The sequence below is a fragment of the Alligator sinensis genome, unplaced genomic scaffold (genome assembly GCF_000455745.1).
Source record: "Alligator sinensis unplaced genomic scaffold, ASM45574v1 scaffold195_2, whole genome shotgun sequence".
In the NCBI taxonomy this organism is placed as follows: Eukaryota; Metazoa; Chordata; order Crocodylia; family Alligatoridae; genus Alligator; species Alligator sinensis.
Window position 1 is genome coordinate 1,738,262 of NW_005842253.1, and position 21,539 is coordinate 1,759,800.

The following is a 21,539-nucleotide window of genomic DNA, read 5'->3' on the forward strand; positions in this document are numbered from 1 at the left end:
CACACATTGATTGCCATCTCTTTCCCAGCTAATATATACAGCCAGTACCATGAGTGCACTTCTCATATTAAAATGTCTAACAACTACTTCTACAATCTAACATCTGCTTTATCTCTTCACTTAACAAAACAACAATCACTGCAACTATAAAAAAGATCTTAGAGACAAGGACGTATTTTATTGATTTGAAGAGAGATGTTTTTGAGGTTTATGGTTCATTCTTTTTAACTCTATGCAGATATCTATTTTGGCATAGCAAATATGTCAAACATATTATGCGAAAATGTTTTCAAAATTGAGGTCAGAGAAGTGGTTTTACATGGTTATAAAATGTGATTTGACAATAGTTTTTATATAAAAAAATATTAAACCTGTTAGGGTGACTGTATTTAGATCTTGGGGAGCACTGGATTTGCAGCAGAATAAAGGCTTTTATCTGTGTCTCAGCAAAAGCTGCTGGTCACAAGGCAGGATGTTATATTAAAAGTAACATTGTAAATGCTTGGGCAAGCAGTTTCCTTACAATGGGATAGTGTGTAGAATATATGGTGTAAGAAGAACAAGATGCAGCCCACCAGCTATCATCAGGAGATAAAGTAGAAGCAAGACCTTGGAGATGAAGATGGAGTCAGCAAGAAATCAGAAAGACCTAGCAAGTGACCGGAGGAAGCCGGGGTCAAAGTCTTGAGCACGTGCTCTTAGCAGAGGCATGTAAATGAGTGAAATGCATAGGCAATCCCATGCTAATGAAGTAAACAGTAAACAGAGGTGGAGCTTGAGATAGGAGGAGATATGGGTGGAACAAAAGGAGGGATGAAGGTGGAGTGAATGTTAATGAGTATGAACCAAGGTGTATAACATGTGAAAAGAGCTAATATTGATGGCTGTTCCCCTGGTTTCACGGGCTGTGTGTTTGTGAGGGAGCTCGCCTGAAGCTGTCTCCATTCTGAATAAAGCTGTTGTGAGCAATGTGTGCTGGTGTTTGCTCCCTGCTTGCTCTGGCTAATGAGTAGCAGGATCCATGAGCGATTGGATCATTGTCTCCCTAATCGTTGGGCGCTGCATGGAGTTGGGGTCTAACAAAACCCACTACTGTATTTTTCTTTGGCTGAAAATTTGTAGCACAGCTAGTTCTCACAATACGTTACCTGTCCCTGCTCAGCAAGTGCCTTCTCTAGGTCTTCTATTTGAGTCTGGGATCTATGTATTTCTGCTTGGAGCTGCTCACGCGTCTGTAGGATGTGAGAAAAGATATATCAAACTTTCTCTAAAAGTCAAAATACTAATGGAGATACAGCAAATATTGAAACATCATGTACTTAAATCAATATTATGAACTTTAAGGGAACGAATTTGTAGCTAAACATTTAGGATTACTCATTAGTAATTTTAAAAGGTAAAATTGTAGGATGGAATAATTTTAAGATTTAACTGTAAGATTGGAAAGAACATCATCCAGTTAATTAGTCACTTGGCAAAAAATTAACTGCTTCATGCACGTGACTATTTGATACATCCCTTGCTCAGAGATCAGAGAATTGTGCCCTTACCTACTTTTATCAAGACAGGATGTTTGGGGGAAAAAACGAATGGAGGAACGTGGAAAGTCGCCTCCCCAGAAAAAATGGGAGGAAATAAATATCAGTAGGTTGAGGGGTGCACTTGTATCAAATTGCTTTAAAAGAGTTCAATATGCACGATGACACAAAATTTCAAAAATAGCTTCTACAATTGTGCCCTAATTTTGGAGCCATTTGGCCTTTTTTCATCACACTACATATAGTTTTCCAGTACAAAGGCTAATGGATGCTAATTGGAGAGTGCCACATCTTCTGGCTTTAACGCCAAGGTCTGGGAGTTTAGGGTTCAATGTTTCCTGCTCAATTGATGCCATAATACATTTAAAAAGAAAGCCACAAATTCAAATGTGTTAATGATGCCATCAAATTTCTCAAGAGAAACAGGGAGTCCTGAACAGAATAAATAGCAGTTTAAAAGTATTTTCAGTTATATTTTAAAATAGTTACCAGTTTGCTCAGGGTAGAACTCTAGAAGGAATTTTTCCCCATGTGTCCTGCCTACTTCCTCTCAAAGCCAAAGGAAAACTGCCCAAGGACAAACTGAGACTCTACTGCTTGACTGGAAGTGGCTTTGCTGGTAAGATAGTCTCTGTTTTTAACATACTTCCCATTAAGAGCACTTTTGTAAAAAGAGTTCTCGTTTAGCCCGAGTTTTATTAAATTGTCTTTTGAAACAGTAGGTCATTCTAAGGAGCACAAGGGACTATGATTAACCTTTGAGTGTGGTGTCGAAAGCAGCAACAGCAGGAAGGAGCATAAACTATTTTTACACATTTTGTTTCCCCAATTCCACTGTCAGAAAGGTTTCTCCACTCACTCACAGAGACAGTTTGTCATAATATCATGTTGTTTTCAGTCCAAATTATCTTATTTGTTTGCACTACCCATATGAATTTTACTTCTTTATTTGAGTAACGATGAGTTGTTCCCTCATTGTGGTTTTGGATGGTGATATTTCTTGTTTCATCACCATTTTCTTAACATTCACAACTTCTACCATGTCAAAGTGGATAGCTGGCAAATCTTACAAGGTTATTTCTAGAACTGATTCAGTGTTCAAACAGACTCTGATGATGTCAATCTCTAAATGTAATTAACAAGGAAATAAGGGATAATTTTTATTTCCATGAACATTAGAGAAATCCATCAGTAGAGGCTGCTATGGAGTTATTAAATCATTGGTTTAACTTTCTCAGTACAGGGTAGAAACAAAAACCAAAATCAAAGATTAGTTACATGGCCTGATCCTTAAAGTGACAATACTGATTCAGTTGGAAGCCAATTTAGAGCAATCCATATGTTTTTAATTTAGTTCAAGGGCTTGTTTATCACTTGGCAAGTAACTCCTGTTCTCCACTGCTGTAAGGAATATGTATATGAACCTTGTTATATCTTTCAAAAAACTGTTGTTGACATTGCCAAATTTCCCTAAAATGGGATGAAAATTCCTTGAATGGAAAATGAAATGTATTGATCTTTTAAATATTACATTTTAGGCATAGTTGTACCCCCATCAGCGAGCTTCAATGGGTTTGCATTATGTGGATGCTAGGGCGGAATTTAGTCTTTAGTTTATTAGCATGCATTATTTTGTTCTTTGTCCAAATAAGTTGCTTTCTCAGTATTTTATGATGTATAAAAAAATTGTATTGTAAAAAGCAAGTGTTTCATTATATAATACAATTGATAGTGGAAACTGTTCTCATAAGGAGATATTCAAGGAAGACAGGCACAACAGAACAGTATATTCTGAAATTCAATTAAGAAAATAAATTTCTTTACAAACTATAAGCCTTTCAGAAATGTTATGCAAAATCATGTAATCTCAGGCATTTAAATTCTGGGTATTACATATTAAGGCTATTGGTAACAGAGTTTTACAGAAAGAAAGCTTAATTTTAAGGATTTCCCATAAAATATTCCACTTGACATTCTTTTAAGCTGATCAGAGTTTAAAAAAAAAAATTAAAATTCAATAACTGTGGTTTCTTCAGCAATCCAGCACTTTAATATAAGAGAATGGAAATCCAGCTGCTTTTAGAGACCATAAATTACAACCCAGCAGTTAAGATTGCAATGCAGATGCATTAGGAATTCACAGCCAACAACATTATAAAGAGGGATTAAAGGGGGAGGGCTGAGGGAAAAAAAATCTTTAAAATGTTGCAAAGTCTTCTCTTTTTTAACTACTGCTCACATACAATTAAATATGTAATCTATCCTGCAATCTGGCCCAAATTCCAGTACTGTCTTTAATTCTATCAATGTGATTTCTAGCTTTGATTGTATTTGGAACATTATCTTTACCTCTTATCCTAAACTGCTTTATAGTATTGCTGTGTCTGGACCTAAGGATAGCTGCATTTAAATGATGGGTGACATGACTCTAAGGTATAGGTAAGGTAATTGAATTGCTTCATTAGAACTGTAAAGCATTTCAGAACCTATCCAGGTAAAAGACACTTTACAAATCTAAAAGTATATTCTAAATACAGGACTATCAAAATAATGCCAGCCTGTAATATTTCTACTGGTTTAAACTGGACTTAATCTTCTAGGGCATCAGTGGAGATACACTGATTTGTAGCAGCTACTGGCCTGTTATGAAAACAATAGAGCATTTAAATTTGAAAAATTACAATTACAATCCTTTATTTTCATGTAATATAAGCCATTTAGACCTTAACTTCTCGTTCTGCATCCAATGTTCCTCCGACCTGTTCTTGCAACAGAGCATATGCCCGTTGCAAAGCTTGATATTCCATTGTCAACTGCCGAAATCTCAGTTCTGTTTCTTCTTTGGCCATACCCTGGAAGGATAGATAACACACAGGTTTATAATTTGACTTTTCCAAAATGAAAAGTATAGAAAGTCTAAATGTGTCTCCTCTGAAAAAGGAAGATGGTGGTCTGTAATAGACAGCACTTTTAAAATGCAAGGTGGCAAGCTGTGGTCATAAAAGTCTGCTTTCCTAGTAAAATATTGCTTAAAAACACTTCAGTGAAAACAGGATAAAAGTCTTTCCTTACCAAGTGTGCACTACTTGCCAGAATTGCTGATCAAAACTATTATGAGGAAAAGTTCACCAATTTTTGGAAAAATGCAGAGTATGTCATCTATGAAATACTCTGACTGCTGGATCATCCCTCAATCATTGCATTACACAGTCACCACTGGGGCTGTGTCAGTAGCATTTTTGAATGAACATGTGATCTTTTTTACAGTGCACTAGGTTTTCAACCTGAGAAAAAGACCAAAGGAGTGAGCAGTGGCTGATTTTCAGAGCTACTATACACCTATAGCTTCCACAGAAGTCAAGGAGAGGTGGGGAGTCACAGTACTTAATTGCTTTTAAAAAAACCCTTCTTTCATACTGTTATACATTAGATTGGGTCATCAATATCAAGAATAGAACAGTGTGGAGATTTTTTTTTTCAGGCAAATAATTTATTTCCTGAAAATGCCGTTTCAGTCCTCTCAGGACTATTCGTGTAGTCCCTAAGCACATCTGACTCAATAAAAAGTTTGGGGGCTAGATTTACAGTTGTGGGGGTGATGGCTTTTTACCCAATAGCTCCATGGTTAGAGCACTCACCCAAGACATAAGAAACCGAAATCTGGTTCCATCAACTGCCCGAGGGATTTTTATGCCACATCACCCACATCTCAAAAGAATGTCCTAACAACCAGACTGTAGTGCATTCTTGGGTAGGATACTTTCAATCCCTTCTAGGGTATCTGTTCCATTTAGCATGGAACCGTCAATACCCACTGAAGAACAGCGTGAACATGGCTCATCAGCCAAGTGGTTTGGCCACTGACCTGGGAGGGGGGAGGGACTCCTGGATTCCAGTCTCTGCTCTGGTGAATTTTAATTATTTTTTCAGAGTGGAATAGCATCAGGAGGTGAGAATAAGACCACTCCATCCCAGAATATCTTACTGCACAGTTGTTCAGGCACTCTCCTGAGAGGAGGGAGATGTAACTTCAAATCCCTGCAAGGCAGAGACAGGAGTTGAACCTGTCATACATAGTGTGTATGCTCTAACCAGTAGGTTACTTGATAAAAAAGGGACAGTGGCACCAGTATTACCATCAGCTTAAATATAAGCTTTCGTTTCTGTTACTTTTCTTATATGTGCTGCCAAAACAAATGTTTTGTTTTAGGTCAAATAAAATATTTAATTCAAAATGAAATGAAATGTTTCATTTTTTCATTTCAATGAGAAAAACAGAAACATTTTTACTTGATTCATATTGGCCCTTTTTCTGATATTTTGGTTCAGCGGCAAAAAAAGTGAATGTTTCCACTCACCCATAAATAAGTTAATCTTCTATAAGTGGCAAGGATTTTCTGTAATATCTTTTGGGCATCAAGCGCCGTTCCTCAGGCCCTTCCTGAGACCTGTAGAAGGGTACTTGATGCCTAAAACCTTTTCCAACAGCTCTCCCAACTATACAGTTGGTCCAGTAAATGATAACATTGAAAATCCTGGCCTCTTAGACATTTCCTAAATCGTCACTGCTACCAACAACAAAGTGATCATTTACAGAATGTAGTTATCATATGCTGCTAAAAAGATGGTTCACTGATGAGATGCTTTTTTATCAAGGTTCTTGCTGAAGCCTAGAAATAGGTAATTGTAGATGGATCCGATATGAGATTCTGAAAAAAAAACACTGACTTTTTTGGACAATGTTACTTGGAAATGAACTTCACAATACTGCTGGTATTCAACCAGTGGTGTCAGCCTGCTGCTGTTTCTGCATTATCTCTTGGGTTAGAGACAGAAGTTACACATAAACTAGTTTCAGTGATCAGAAACTGGTTTAAACTGGTAACAGAGCAGAAGTTCAGTGCACATAACCACTTTCAAAATGACCAGAACTGGTTTAAGGTAAACCTGGTTGAATGTAGCATCAGACTTAACTGATTTAGTTCACACCAGTTTATGTAACTTCTATCACAGACCCCTTCCTGGTTCAAGTTAACTCACAGTCCCCCAAAATCCCAGCATGCTTTGCAGCCCTGGCCTGTCCTGTGCTGTCAGGCCCAGAGAGTAGGGTCGGCCTCCACTCCTCTGCTCACCAGCTGGAGCACTGAGAAAGGGGTGGGGGTGGGAAACCTAGCTCCAGAGTGCAGCGGGGTCTGCCTGTTGGGGGTGGAGCAGCCCATGCCAGGCTTTTCCCCCACCCACCATTGAAGTGGCAGAAAGGGGGTAGCTAAACCCTGAGGCCAGGCAGACAGAATGAGGCAGAGGGGTCTTTAAATGTCCCCCTGCCTGATACTTCAGTCAGGGTCTGCCAGGGGTGCAGCAGCCCCTGCCAGGCTTTTCACCGCCCCCTGTTTGAGTGGAGGGGATGGGGCATGGCCAGGCACCAGCCACCAGCCACGGGTCAGCACGCTGAGGCAGAGGGGAGGGAGGAGTCCCTGTAGGCCAGGGTGGGCCCCCCTTCCCAATCATGCTCAGTGGATCTGCCGGGGCCTGGCCATGCCAACACCCGCAGCTCATTCAGGAAATGGGAAAAGCCTGGAAGGCTTCTCTCCCAGCTTCCCTCCAGGCTTCTGGCCACTGCCAAAGGGAAGGGAAAGCTTGTTCTAGTGCCCCCAGCTTCTAGCCTGAGCTACTGCAGGCATGTGGCTGCATTTCTGTAATGTCTGTCCACTTGCTTCTCAGTTGAATCTATGCAGTGTAGACTAACCTGCAAAGATTGAATCGATTCAGCCTTGGGCTGTCAGAGAAGGAATAAAAGTGCTTATAGTCTTTCTATTGCCCTGGCTGATTTCTTAATGCTAAGGATTGGAAAATTCAATTTAGAGAACGTAGACTTTTTCTGTTAGACCCAGAGGAAAAATCCCAGCTAAAATTACAATTAAAATGTGCATAGCCTTTGCAGCTTTCCTAGCTCTAAAAGATAATCAAATTCCAAGGTCTGAGGTATAAGATTTAGATGTGTCTGGCTTTGCCATGTGTGATAGACCAACAGAAGTATTATCCTCCAAAGACGGGATTAAGCTCACAATCATTTGGCTACATCAGTGTCTCTGTCATCGGATATATCAATTAGGAGTGGTAAAATGGCTTAGTAGCATGATTAGGAATTCCGATTAAAAGCATAAAATTAGTGCAGCATAAATTGAAGTTTGATCACATCTACTTGATGAATGGGGAGAAAATACCTCTTCCAAGTCATCATCAGGAGTGCAAGGAGTTTGATCTGTTCTGTCAGTCTGATATGAGATAGAAGAACCATCAGACTCAAGGGAAGCTTCTTCATCATAGCCAAAAAATGTCTCCACCACCGGCTTCTGACCAAATGACAATGTGTAAGTACAGCTAAACAATACAAATGTATATAAAAACACAGCAAAGCTGGGCCTCTCAAAATGTCTGAAAAATGCACTCATGGTTTCTCTAACGGATTTAAAACAGTATTAGCTTATACACCAAAAGATTAATTTTGGACTTCACACACTTCACCAAAACAGTGATATACTTTTCAGAGAGTTGCATTCCTCTTTGTTTTAATCAGCTACCTTAGGCTATGTCTACACTTCAGTCCAGAGGTGCAATTGCAGATTCCCTAGAAATATGCAAACTACCTTTAAAAGACTTTTCCCAGCCTGATCACCAGTAACCTTATTCATCTGTATGTTTTCATATTAAAGCTGATATGACGTATTTCTGTCAAAATATTGACTTATTAAACTGAACCTTTTTGTAAGAAAAGGTTAATTTTGAAGAACATTTTACTTGAACATTTTGTGAGAAAAATATTAAGTAACATTTTTTTAAAAGTTTCTTTTCAGCATTTTTAAATGAAAAAAAATCTAGATTTCCAGTTTGCAATGACTTTGCCTTTAAAAATTGAAGTTAATTATAGTGAAAAAATAAACGACTAAAAATAGTAAAAACTAAAACAAAATATTTCAAAAGGATCAGCATTTCAAAATGATATTGATCTGTGGTTCACTGAAGTTTTTTAGATTTTTACATTTTGCAATTGGAAATTATTTCAATATCTCTCATATGCTAAAACCATTTCCAGCGTAGATTTAGACCATTTAAACATGCATAGCCACAAAGAATTAATCTGGGAATTGGTTAGTATGCTACAGTAGTAAGGGACTGGATTTTACATAAGCCTCAGGGGGAATAGTTTGCTCTGACTTATACCGTCTGTAACCATACCAAGGACCTGTTTCGTCATTTAAAACATAGGGCAGCTCCTTGATGTTTCACCTTATCCTCTCATTGCACAAGTCCATTAATTATCTATCGTGCAGACTATGTAACATTTCCTTCTTCCATCTCACTGAGCATTAATTAAAATGCTGCTGCTGTTTATAACTAACGATTTTATGCACACTGATAGATTCCATAATGAATTATTTACACACATTTACTTACACATGTTTTAGACACTATTGTAGAAATGAGTTAAATTCAGTTTTTTCTTATTCATAAAATCTGCCTACTCTTTACACAGACTATCTTGTTACTCCTGAGGGATACTCAAACTACATAGAGTAATTAAGCTTTGCATATTAAAATGTAAATAGTCAAGTATTAATAATACGAGATGTAAACAGTTACCTCCTAATGTATGTGGATTAAATATCACTAATGAATATTACGGGAAAAATGCTATGGCATTCTTCTGTGCCCCACCTACAAAATAGGTCTTACTATTCTTTTAATAATCATAAAACTCTATATAGGATTGTTCTTGAACTGCTTGACATAAACTCAGACTTAAGTTTCAATTTTCAAAAGTCACTTCTAATGAGGTGTCAGCTTTTACATGCCCAATATTAGGTTCCTTACTGTGTTTCCACTGAAGTCAACAGAAGTCAGTGGGGCCAGGATTTCATCCTCACCTTCAATAATACTGAACACTATCTCCCTCTAACTTCACCACAAAAGACGTTATGTGCATCAGCATTTTAAATCATTTTGCTCTTACCTTAGGAATTTTTGTCATTTTTTTCCTTTGTTTCCTGTACCTTAAAAGCTTATCACGTTCCTGGAAAAAATATATATTTAGTTTATTTGTTAGCTATTTTCACTGTTAGCACTTACATGCACTGCATAACCTTGTCTGCCTATGTCCTTAGACCAACACGGCTACAACCTACACCCCTGAATAAGCGTATGTATTCTTTAAATTAACAAAAATATAAACGTTTATATCAGTAAAAGTCTGCAAGAAAAGACAGAAATAAGCATCAGTCACGTGCCAATGGCTCTTTGAAATCTAACAAGTGTGCAATATGAACGTATCAACTGCCTGATTATATGAGAATCCTGACAGCTAAGGACAGACTAATCAATACTTCACACTGACATCCTGGGGCTAATTGCACAGCTGATTTGTCAACAGAACATTCATTTAGATCCTTGTTACAGCTTTTTTCTGAGAGATGGAATATCTTCCTGGTACTGAGAAGTGAGAGCTAATTCTTGCTTGGAAGTGCGTGCAGCTTCTGTACTTGCATTTGGAGCCATGAACAAGTTGAATCAGCCTGTTACTACAGAACAGCAATCAGCAACCTTTTAAGGCCATAGGCCAGCATGACCCAGTTTGGGTCAGAGGCAGGTGGCAGGGTGGGTGGGTGGCTGAATACTAGTACCCAGCTGCCACTGCTGCTTTTCCCCACAGCAGAATGGGAAAGTGCCTACTGCTGAAGCCCCATGCCCACAGTTTGGGTCAGATGGCTCCATAGGCTCTAGGTTGTGATCTCTAGTATGAAACGTTCAGGGCCAGACATCCACAAGTGCTGCAGTTACATGGTTTCAGCCGGGGCAGATCCCAGGTCAGGGGTGCATTGGTGCACTTGCACCCGTTTGATTCCTGGTCCACCCAGGCTAGGGACAGGCATTCAAAAAGCCCGAGCCTGAACTGATTCAATCTTTGCAGGTTACTCTAGTCCACATATGTGCGCAGGGCAGGGGCTGCATGCTGCCTGCTGCGGGCTCCCACTCTGCTGCCCTTCTCCAGGGCCTCCACAGCCTGGTGTGTGCAACCCGGTGCTGCAAAGAACAGTGGAGTTGCGCAGGGAGCTGCCTGCTGCTGCAAATTCCACTCTGCCCTGGTGATGTGTCCCCTGCATGCACGTGGCTGCAGCACGGGTGGTGGTGTAGAGATGTGAGCAGGGGATGCAGGCAGCTTGGAGCTCGCAGCGGCAGGCAGCTTCCTGCATGGCTCCATTGTTCCCTGCAGCACCAGGTTGCACATACTGGGCTACAGAGGCCATGGGGAAGGGCAGCAGGGCAGGAAGCATAAACCTGAAGTGGGCAGCGCACAGCCCCCACCCCATGCACAGATCTGGGGGGCACAGGCCCCCCCTACCCGCTGGGAATGCATGCAGCAGCAGGGAGCACCTCCCCACACTCCAAACCCACAGTGGGCAGCCTGCCCCATGCACAGATCTGGGGAGTGTGGGTCCCTCCTGCCCCTCAGGAGTGCATGTGACAGTGGGGAGCTATCCCTGCCCCCCCATCCCCGGACAAGCTGCCTGCAGCCCCATTCCACTCCCGCCAGAGCCCTGCAGCTGTGCGTTGTGGCCCAGGGCCCCAAGGCCCAGACACTAGCCGGCTGGGCAGCAGCCATGAAACTCTGGCAGCCTGCAGAGGGCTCATCGCAAACCTGAAGTTTACTCTATTATTCCATGGGAAATGGAAAACCAGGATCCCTGATGATTAAGAAGGGGTTTAAACCCCAACCCTGGCCTGCACAGTCCCCATCTGGGATGTGACTGATGGGGAGGGGGAAGCAGTCCTCACCAGGCTCCCCCCCGCCACCAATTGCTGCTCAAGGGGTGGGGAGTGTTGCCAGACCCAAGCCTCTGGCCCCCGGCTAGCACTCTGAGGCAAAGCAGGGAGCTTATCAGAACACAAAGCTCATCAAGAAAACAAAGCCTCTCTCTTATTAGTTCAAGCTTTTCTTAAACAGCATTTGCAAAGCATTTTAAAAGGAAGAACAGAGGGACATTACCAGCTGACTAGCTGACAGTTGATTAGCTCCAAAAAGCCCAAAGTGCACACTGTTTGTGTCCACTTTGTTCCAGTTAATTTGGAGACGCACAGACATAGACACCTAGGCATTAGCCCCCACACACAGACAATAACTAGCATGGGGGTGGTGTGACCGTGACCAGATGCTGGCTGGGGTCTGTGTCACTGGGGTCTGTGCTGTGGGGGAGGGGAGGGGGGAGGGATTCTTGCTTGAGCAGCGAGTGGTGGCGGGGGGGGGGGCAGGGGGCAGCCAGGCACACACTGCCGTGCCTGCAGGCTTGCTCACCCTCTCCTTCTCAGCCAGCCAGAGCTCTGGCTAGGGAGGAGAGGGGCCAGCCAGCCCTGCTTTCTGGAGCAGACAGCCCAGCCTAGCACAGCCCAGGGCTGAGAAGTATGCTGGGATGCTGGGGGACTCTGATTTAACTTAAACCAGGAAGGGGTCTGGGACAGAAATTCCATACACTGGTTTGACCTAAATCAGTTAAGTCTGGTACTACATTCAACAAGGTTTATTTTAAACCAGTTTTGGCCATTTTGAAACTGGTTTATGTACACTCACTTTATGTTCTTTTAGAGGTTTAAACCAGCTTCTGCTCATTTAAACCAGTTTATGTGTAACTTCTGTCTCTAGCCCCAACGTTTAAAACTAATTGTCTGGCAGTGGCAGCAGCATTTCTAATCGGGCAGTGCGGAGGGAGTCTGATGACTTCAAGGCTCATTATAATCTACCTGACCCCTTCTAAACTCTCCATTCCATGGGTGTTAATGATCCTCTCTTCTTTTTACTGGTCTTGCTGTTCCACCAATCAAGCTATCCTTTGTTCCTCAATTCTGCTGGCTGTTAGCTGATCTTCTAAAGAAGCTCCTATTTCAAGGCCTGGCAGATTATTTTTACCTCATTCCATTGAAGTTAGATTTGTTTTTGCTTTGACCTTAAACTGAATAATATAGCCCTTAGCATATTAGTAAAGCTTCTAGTTTACTTTTAACTGGAGAAAAAGATATGTTGTTTTAGATGTGATAATGCACCACACCATTTGCACGCCCTTTTCAAAATTCTAGATTCTCTTTTCTCTCTACTAGGCCATTTCTCTTCTAGACTTTAGGGGATATTAAACTAGTGAGTGCTAATACCTTTTGAAAATGAGGCTTGAGCTTTTGCAGTTATAATATTATAAAACATTTAATAGTACTGGCACTTAATATTTCAGATTTTTGGAAAAACATTATTCTGGGTTTTTAACAAAGAAAAGACCCAATACTCATAAAACAATATACATTTTTAAAGTGATATACATTAAACAACCCCCCCCAATTATTCTCTAGCTGATTAATTTCCTAAAATGATTCTAAACAAAGATAATATATTCTTACTGACATTTACATCATCATCTGTGATGAAGATTGAGCAGTCAGAATACTAATAGTTTTTTGGATGACAGAATAACTCACTTTTTCTTAACTTCTGTACTGACAACAGTGAAAAAAATTATCGATAAAGTTAGCAGACATTACCTGTATTTTATACAAGCCAAAGGGAGCCTGCAGTGATAGGTTCCCTGGCACTGGTTCTAAACACACCAGTATTAATGGATATGACTGTTTTCACTTGCACTGAAAAAAGCAAGATTCGAAATTGGCAGAAACTGTCTCTCTGCTTTCAGCTGAGAAGATGGCTCCAAACTGTTACAAACCAAAACAGTTCCACTGCTAATGCTGCCAAGTAAATTTACTAGAAATTGTGAAGGCAGTCTAACCATTTTGACTTCTCAAGATGCACTGTTTTGTGTGCAAGGTAGAGCAGAAGGTAAAACACCTTTCCAATAAACCAACCCCCTTTCCACTGAAGGGACTACTATCATTAGAGCTTTCCCCAGGGCTGGTAGTGACAGGAACCTTGAGATAACCTATGAATATGAAAGTCATTAACAAATATTACTTTGAAACATATCATGATTACAAGAAAACATTAAAGGGCGTATGTGTTCTGCATGATTCCCAAGGCCTGCTGCAGAAAATAGCAGAAATGAGCATGGCAAAATTACTAATATACATTACTTACTATTACACTCTTCACATAGCCAGCAGTTTCAAGAGTCTAATAAAAAAAAATAGATATTGTCATTAACTGCAAGGATATAAAATTGTATTAGTTTTCTTGATCTGATTCAAGCATTATGGGTTCATCGCATAGCCCATTCCATATTTAAAAAAACAAAATAATTTCATTTACTTTGTAAAGAATCTATAGAGGATGTGATAATCCAAGAGAATCAGGCTGTTTCTCTTGGTGCGATTAACATCCTGTGTGGCTGCTAGTCTAAGAGCTTTAATCAGCATTTCAAAGAATATTTTTAATACATTCAATGTCTGAGTCTGCAATCCATGCTTAGACATACTTTCATTGGCTTCAATGCAAATTTTGATATGAGAATAGGGATCTTCTAGGGCCAAGACATCACTTCCAACTTTCCATGTGCAAAATGATGAAAACCAAGTGGATCTAAGAGGAGAGATGTAGAAGTGGAGAGGTGTGCTTCTTTTACAACATGACAGTGCCCTATCCCCTGCCAAGAATACGTCTTAGTGTTTTGAATACTGAGGACCTTGTTCACATTAATTTTAAATGACTCAGGGAGCTCTTAACCACCATGAAGATGTGTAAACTAGTTTTAAGCACCCTTTCGGCATCTTAAAGTTATGCCACTCCAGGGCAGGTTTATCTCTGATCTGTTTTACCCTGCATGTATTCCACAAAGGTGTGGCCATTCCCCCAAGATAAGGCACCCAAGTTTCAGTCCTCCAGTATCCCAGGATGCTGTGTCCCCTGCCCCCAGTCTCTTGTTCTGTGTGGACAAACTCTCCACCCCCTGAACTCTACTGCCCAGAGGCTGGCACTGGCACCAAGCCAACTCCTTCCACCCCTGGGGGTGTGACCTGATCAGGCAGCTTGCAAGGGCACAGACCTGTACAGAAGGGAGGGGTAGCATGGGTACAGGAGAGAGCAAGGTAGTGGGCCAGATCAAGGCCCCTGTGAGCTGGGGCTTTCCTCTGGGGACAGGGGCAGTATCCCCATGAGCTAGGGCAACCCAATCCCATTCTAATCTTAATTAATTAAAACATGATACTTTCTTGAATTTACTTACTCTTTATTTCTTTTCATATTCTTTTTAATATTCTTTTTATTTTATGCTTTCATGCAGGGGTGGGCAAAATATGGTCCATGGACCAGATCCAGCCTGCCAAGAAACGTTATCTGCCCCATGGCGAGTCCCTTGGCCTTGTCCAGTCCAGGCTTGGGGAGGAGCCCACACCCTGGCATGTGCAGCTGGTCCTGCCATGCCCAGGTGCACATTAGGGCTGGGGTGGCACAGCAGCTAGACTCTGATTCCTGGCAGCCCTGGTGGTGGTGGATCCTTCCAGTTGCCACTGCCAGTATCACTGCTGCTGCCAGCTGAAGCCCCTCTGCCCAGCACCCCAGCCCATCTGTCCTGCACCCACCACTGGGGGCACCAGATGGAGCGGGTGGGGTCTCCATGGAGACTGGCCTAGGACCCCCAGGGGCAGGTTGTGCTTTTCTGGGTGCATGGGATGGGGCTCTGGGTGGGTGGGGACTGGTATCCAGGAGCAGGACAACCAGGCAGGTGGGTTTGGGGCCAGAACTGGGATCAGGATTGGGATCTCAGGGCAGTGAGAGCAGAGGGCTGGGGCCTGGGGCAGAGCTGTGATCTGCTCCCTGCATGAAGGATCATGGCTGGTTTGACCCAGGAGTGGGGTGGAATGTATGCCCATGACCTAGCTCCCGCTACTCCCACCCCAGCACAGGAGTACATGGGCGGCTCCAGTACAGTGCAGCTACAAAGTGGCATAGCCCAGAAGTGCTGAGTGGCCCCAATGGATCATGACCAGATTAGGCTACCCCATGCTCCTGGGTCACACCACTCTGCAGCTGAACTGTACTGGGGCTACCTGCATGTGCCTGTGCTGGGGCGGATGAAATGGGGGCTGGGACAAAGGTGTACATGACTCCATCTCCCTCCCATGTTGGGCTGGTCATAATCCATCATGTGAGAAGCAGGTCATGGCTCTGCTACAGGACTAGGCCCTGTGATGTCACCACCCTGAGATCCTGATCCTGGCCCTTGCCCCAGCCCCACCCCTGCTCCTGTCCCACTCCTGGACACCACTCCCCACCCACCTGCGGCCCCATCCCATTCTGCCTAGTCAAACACAACCTTCCTGTAGGGGCCACTTAGGGAGTTTTGGGAAACTGTTGAGGGGGTGTGTGTGTGGGGGGGTGCTGACCTGGCATGGGGGGAGAGCGGGTGATAATAAATCAGCCTGCAACAGCTCACCAAAACACCCTAAGTGACCCTTCAGCCCAAATAATTCCCTCACCCTTGCTTAGTGGCTTCAGTGGCTGACTTCATTTCAGCACCCAGGCCCCAGCTGCTGTTCCCACCCCCTGCCTATCAACCTCCCATTTCCCAGTCCCCATCATTAAACTCTCTCCCTTCCAGTCTCATGCTCCTGACTCCACCAGCCCATCTCTCCAACCCACCCCAACGTAGATCAGGGATAGAAGCCTATCCTAGCTCACCACCCTCTTGTGGAAGCTCACAGCTGAAGCTCCTAGTCAGGCCCCTGCTCACTAGCCCTTTAGTGGCAAGTCATAGCCATGCAGGTCAGGAACAGTCAGAGAAGGGTTTTAGCTTGAATGTGCGACTGCTCTGAACTCAAACAAGCACTAACATGAATCAACATTTGAGAAGCCTATACTGCAATGTGTAACAACGCCCTGAGAGAGCCAGGAAGATGTTCTTTCTCTGGAACAAACATTTCTCAACCTAGTGGCAACGTCTCACTGAAGCTAATGGTGATTAGAAATGCACCCTGAATTTGAAAAAACAGAGTGTAAGTTCACTAAATTTCCACTGCTTTAAACAGCACTGGCTCACAGAGGTGATATAAATTCCAGAAAGGCACTAAATTTGGTGATACCTTTTACTGGACCAACTGTATATTTGGGGGAGATGTTAAACAAGTTTTTAGACACTGAATAGCACTTTCTGCACAGTTGGTACAATTAAAACTATCACTAAGAAAATCTTTACCTCTTGTATATGTCCCAGACTTTTAGAGCCATTATAATGCTCCAACCCTAATAGCATATATTCCATTGTCATTCTGGTATGGGCGTTGGGTATTTTTGCTTAAGAAATCAGTCAAGGTATCATTTTCTCCCCAACACACCAGTGATCTGAAGCCTCATCTTTGCTAATCACAAAAAGGAAAATCATGAGAAAGAAAACAAATGTTAAAAGCTCTCAGCAGCATTACAAACAATGGAACGCAGAAAAACAGTCCCTTGTGTAGTTTAGACTTGATCTTGCTCCCATTGTAGTCGGAAAGAATTTTTGTCACAGACTTCAATGGGAGTAGAGTATGGTCATTAAAGTGCTTACTAGAGGCTCACAATATCTGAGTGAAGCCCCCTTCTGCAAATACAAAGCTGTTGAAGGGTTTGTTTTCAAATAAAGTCCTTTCAGAATCCTCTTAGTTTCAGTTCAGTTACTACAGATTGCTATAAAGGGAAGTCCACAGAAATCATCATCATTGTGTTTGACACAAATAATGCCTGGTTGCTCAAGGTTTTATTTTCTTTTGTGATGACCTAGGCCACCAGATTCAAGAAAGCCTGTACCTTAGAGAGTTCCTTACCTTAGAGAGTTCATCTATAATATTTTGCTGTTCAAGAATTTGTAGTCTCAGAAATTCAACTTCTCTTTCTTCTTGACTATGGTCAAGGTCATTTAAAGAGCTCGGTCTCCTTATTGTCCCAGCTCTTTGCCTCTAAAAAAAAATACACGCAGAAATAGCAGACAATTAACTTTGCCAAAATAGAGTATATATAATTCTTCCTTTTTTCCAATGAGTAATTTGTCTAAGATAATCAACAAACTAATGGTGAGTGATGCTTTCTCTTTTCTTAAACAATAAATATGGATAAAGAAGCAAAGTTGCTCTTCAAACTAGAGGAAGCTAGATGCTAGGGTATTAGGGAGGTATCTTGCTCAGAATCACCTGGCAGCCCACATATTATATTTACTCAAATGTATGACAACCCTGGATTTAAGATGACCCTCCCAAAATTAGATTCTCTAACTGGAAAATGTATAAATTTATTATAATTTTCTAGGTATAGAATCTAATTATTGGAGGGCTATCTTAAATTCATTCCCTCTCCCCACCCCAGCTACAGAAGGGAAAGCAGTGGCTGGGGAAGGGGGGTCAGGCCGTCTGCCCTGTGCCTCCTCCCAGTTCTTCCCACTGTAGTCTCCCTGCTCCCCTGCTACTTGAACCACCTCCCCCTTCCCAGCTCCTCACACTCTCTGCCCTTTCCCTGCACCCATTCCCCTGACAGTAAGGAAGTGGCGGGGTGGGGGAGAAGAGGGGGCAGAAGCTGCAGAGGGCAAGTGGAGAGGTGGAGTAGGAGGCTGCTGTGGATCTGACACTGCCCATGACTTAGGCTCAGGGCCAGAATCATAACAGCCACATGTCCCCACCCCACCCCACCCCCCTTACCCCGCTTTTTAACATGAATCTAAGATAAGGGGCTTTTTTCCTCCATGCTGATGGCGGGGGGGGGGGAACCTCATCTTAGATCTGGGTAAATATGGTAACTATTACATGCCCTTTCATAGCCCACCAAGACCAGATGTTAACATTTTGAAAAAGACCATAAGTTTGGCTCCACCAGAAGTAGGCAGAATGCTGTGCATGTGGTTTTATATTATTGAAGCAGGAATATTGAGAGAGGCAGGAGACTCAGGCTAACATTCTTTCTTTATGGATCATTTCTATTTAATTCTAGCTGCATGAAACTGGAACTATATAGGGCAGCTGAGTGTTTTTGGTCCTTCTGCATTCAATTACCAAAAATCAACAATTATCAATTAAAAAAAACTAAGAAGTCACAGATGCAAATTTCCAAATCATTGTTAAGCCATTCTGAAACAGAAACCATAAGTGAGAGAATTTGTGTTCCTATTTTACCTATCAAGCACTATTCATCTTAATCAAAATATAGGAAACATACCTGATTTCCTTATTGTAGCATTTTATTATATGTTAGTATTATAAAAAAAGATGAGCTGAAGTAAAACATTTTCTAAATTGGGATGTGCCTGAAAGGAAAACTCTTTTTGACCAATTTTTCGGTTATTGGAACTTCTGCTGTAAACAGATAAAAGTCATGAGGCACTTAGTAATGAGTAACATAACAGCTCGGAAAATACTAGGAGTAAATGAAAATATATGTTTACTGTCTTGCAAGTTTTGGTGATATTTTTGTTAAACGTCTGAATTGATCCAAACTGCAAGTGTTGAGCTATAGCTGACAATGCCAATAGAGAAGCCTACCATTTCGATGTTCTCTTGTGTTACAAATTTCAATTTATTTTCCATTCGGCGTAAGGCATGTGACAGATCTTCATTCTTCCTACTGAGTCGTTTATTTTTATCCAGGAGGGGTTTATATTGACTTTCTGCTTCTCTCAGACGTTTTAACTGAAATATTAAAAATATATATATCACTATGTGATTTTTATTTATCTCACATACCAATATAAATGATTAAACAGAAGTCAATTTCACTACAACAATAATAGAAAACACTCCTGATTGAAAAATGCAAAGCAGAACAGGCAAACCCTATCACATAAGTAATTTTTGGCCTGTTCCACTGATATCAGTGTGGTTTTTTATCAGTCCCTTGATGAATTTCCACCACATTCCTCTTAACTGAAGATGCTTTTGACTATTTTTTCTATTGAACCATTTCTTATGTGATCCTCATCACCAGGATATGTGAGCATTTTCCAATCTTATGAAGAGCAGATATTAGATATTGTTATTTCCTTTGTTCTCTTTCTTTCTGTCAGCAGGTTCTGGACTTGAGTGTGCTTTGTTTGCTCTTTTGTGACATTATTGGGGGAAAGTTCTTCTCTCTGCTTGGTCCCTTGAGAGTGAGGGAAGCGAAGTCTGGATTAGTGGTATTGACTCCTATCTATAAGGAGGAGGGTCACTGATCTTAGGGTTTATTTTATTTCCCTGCCTTAAAGTAGAGGTCAACATAATAATGTGACTCTCCAAAGTGTCTCTCTTGGGGCTTATTAAAGTTCATTAATAATAACCAAACCCAAAGCTACACTGGACTTTTTCTGACCCTAAAATCTGTCAATCCTCTATGAGTAATGTATAATGGGAGAGAGAGACATCCTTTTCCATTAATGAGTGCAGTGTGAGCACACTGTGGAAAAAATATACCCTTAGGTGATGTATTTAATGAAAGGCTATGCTGAAAAATAAATGCCAGCTAACATCACCTTAAATATAAAATACTGTTTCATTGTTTTATAGACAAACATATTTTGGTGATGTCATATTACAAAATGAAATACTATCTGGCATAAAAGGATGCGAGCAATCAAATATCCAGACTTATTTTCTTATGTAATATGCACACTCTACATGCATTGCCGGGTTACAGGCATTACTGATCTAATGTTCTTCATAAATTCAGCCTACAAGGCATCCTGTTTTACTGCCCTCATTCTCAACCCTGGTATAACATTTGTGCATCCAGTGAAATTACACCAGAGTTGTCTTCAATCCACAAAATACCCACATTCAGTAACATTTCTGTGGTAATATTCCGGGTATGGCATTATGCCTGTAACTCAAAAAACATTTTCAGAAAGAGCAAATAATTTGGGTAAACATGGAAGACCACAAATTTACTCCCAACACATGAAACAAACATGATTCTGATTTTGTTTTATAGTCTTATGTTTCCTTTCTTCCCATCTTCAGTTTCAAATGCCACTTAGCTTCCTGGTTTTTGAAACCAAAGTGGAAGTTCCAAGACAGGAGCATGATATTTTCTCTGCAGGCCCTTGTTTAATCATCTCTAATAACCAAATTATGACAGTGGCAAAAAGACTGATTTTTCAGAGACCCCCCGCCCCATAATTTACTTAACATATTTTGGTCTATTATTCAAAAAAACAGAGTGAAACTGTAACTGCAAACTGAGAAATGTCTACCTGACTCTTGTCTCTTAGAAGCAGGCAATGAGTTTTTATCCCTCATTATAATAAATATAATTACAATGAATGACTGATTTTAACATTTTCCAACCCTTAATTTTCAGCTGACTCTGTAAAAGTCTGCAGCACTTAATTTTATTATATTAAGCCTTTTCTCACAGTGTTTCATTCTGAAAGAAGTTGCCTAACAAAAAGTTAGACAGCTCACAAAAAAAAATTAAAGACATTTCCAGCCCAATATTGTAGATCTCTGATGTTTGAATAAGCATCTGAACTTTAGGTTGTTAATTGAGCTAAACCAAGCTGTATTCAAGATACATTCAGGACTAAAAGATGAACTACAGCAGGACTCAGTAGTAAACAGATGGGTGAGTGCATTGTAAAACTATACTGCAGAAATTCGATTTTCTTGTACCTTCCCAAAATCAGTGTGGATTTTTCGTTCTCCTCCCTTTCAAAATACCCCTTGGTCCAGTACTCTCAGAGAGACGCTTGAGGGACGAAAGGGAGCGGATTAGAGAGTATCCCTTTATAATTTTGGTGCTACCCTCCAAAAAGTGTTGCAACTGTTCTGTTTCCAGTTCAATTGATTAAAAAACCACTAGACTGCTCATCACCCTTCCATACTATCTTGCTCATGTGCCTTCCCTCAAAGATAATTTCTTATAGAGCAAATGCTACTGGGACAAACTCCACAATATTTTGAGATGTTTGTCTGATAACATGAATCATTTTTTGAGGTTTTACAGCTATGGCTGTGTGGTCTCGATGGATAGGTGGTGTTAGACTACATTCAACTGTATCATACTTATATTTATATGCATTGTGG

At 41.3% G+C, this 21,539-nt stretch overlaps 1 protein-coding gene across 4 annotated transcripts in view; it reads right to left on the reverse strand.

The window, feature by feature from the left end:
* The window catches only part of JAKMIP3 (Janus kinase and microtubule interacting protein 3), a 93,882-nt gene that overhangs the window by 31,087 nt on the left and 41,256 nt on the right, over positions 1 to 21,539 (reverse strand). For 3 of the 4 annotated variants that reach the window (XM_025208814.1, XM_006027583.2, XM_025208813.1), the window contains exons 5-11: positions 19,023 to 19,169; positions 17,322 to 17,453; positions 13,663 to 13,698; positions 9,550 to 9,609; positions 7,763 to 7,891; positions 4,262 to 4,390; positions 1,149 to 1,232 (exon numbers count right to left, since the gene is read on the reverse strand). In XM_025208814.1, coding sequence (XP_025064599.1) covers positions 1,149 to 1,232; positions 4,262 to 4,390; positions 7,763 to 7,891; positions 9,550 to 9,609; positions 13,663 to 13,698; positions 17,322 to 17,453; positions 19,023 to 19,169 — 717 coding nt within the window. The remainder of the gene's footprint in view (positions 1 to 1,148; positions 1,233 to 4,261; positions 4,391 to 7,762; positions 7,892 to 9,549; positions 9,610 to 13,662; positions 13,699 to 17,321; positions 17,454 to 19,022; positions 19,170 to 21,539) is intronic. The other variant, XM_025208815.1, reaches the window with a different exon arrangement.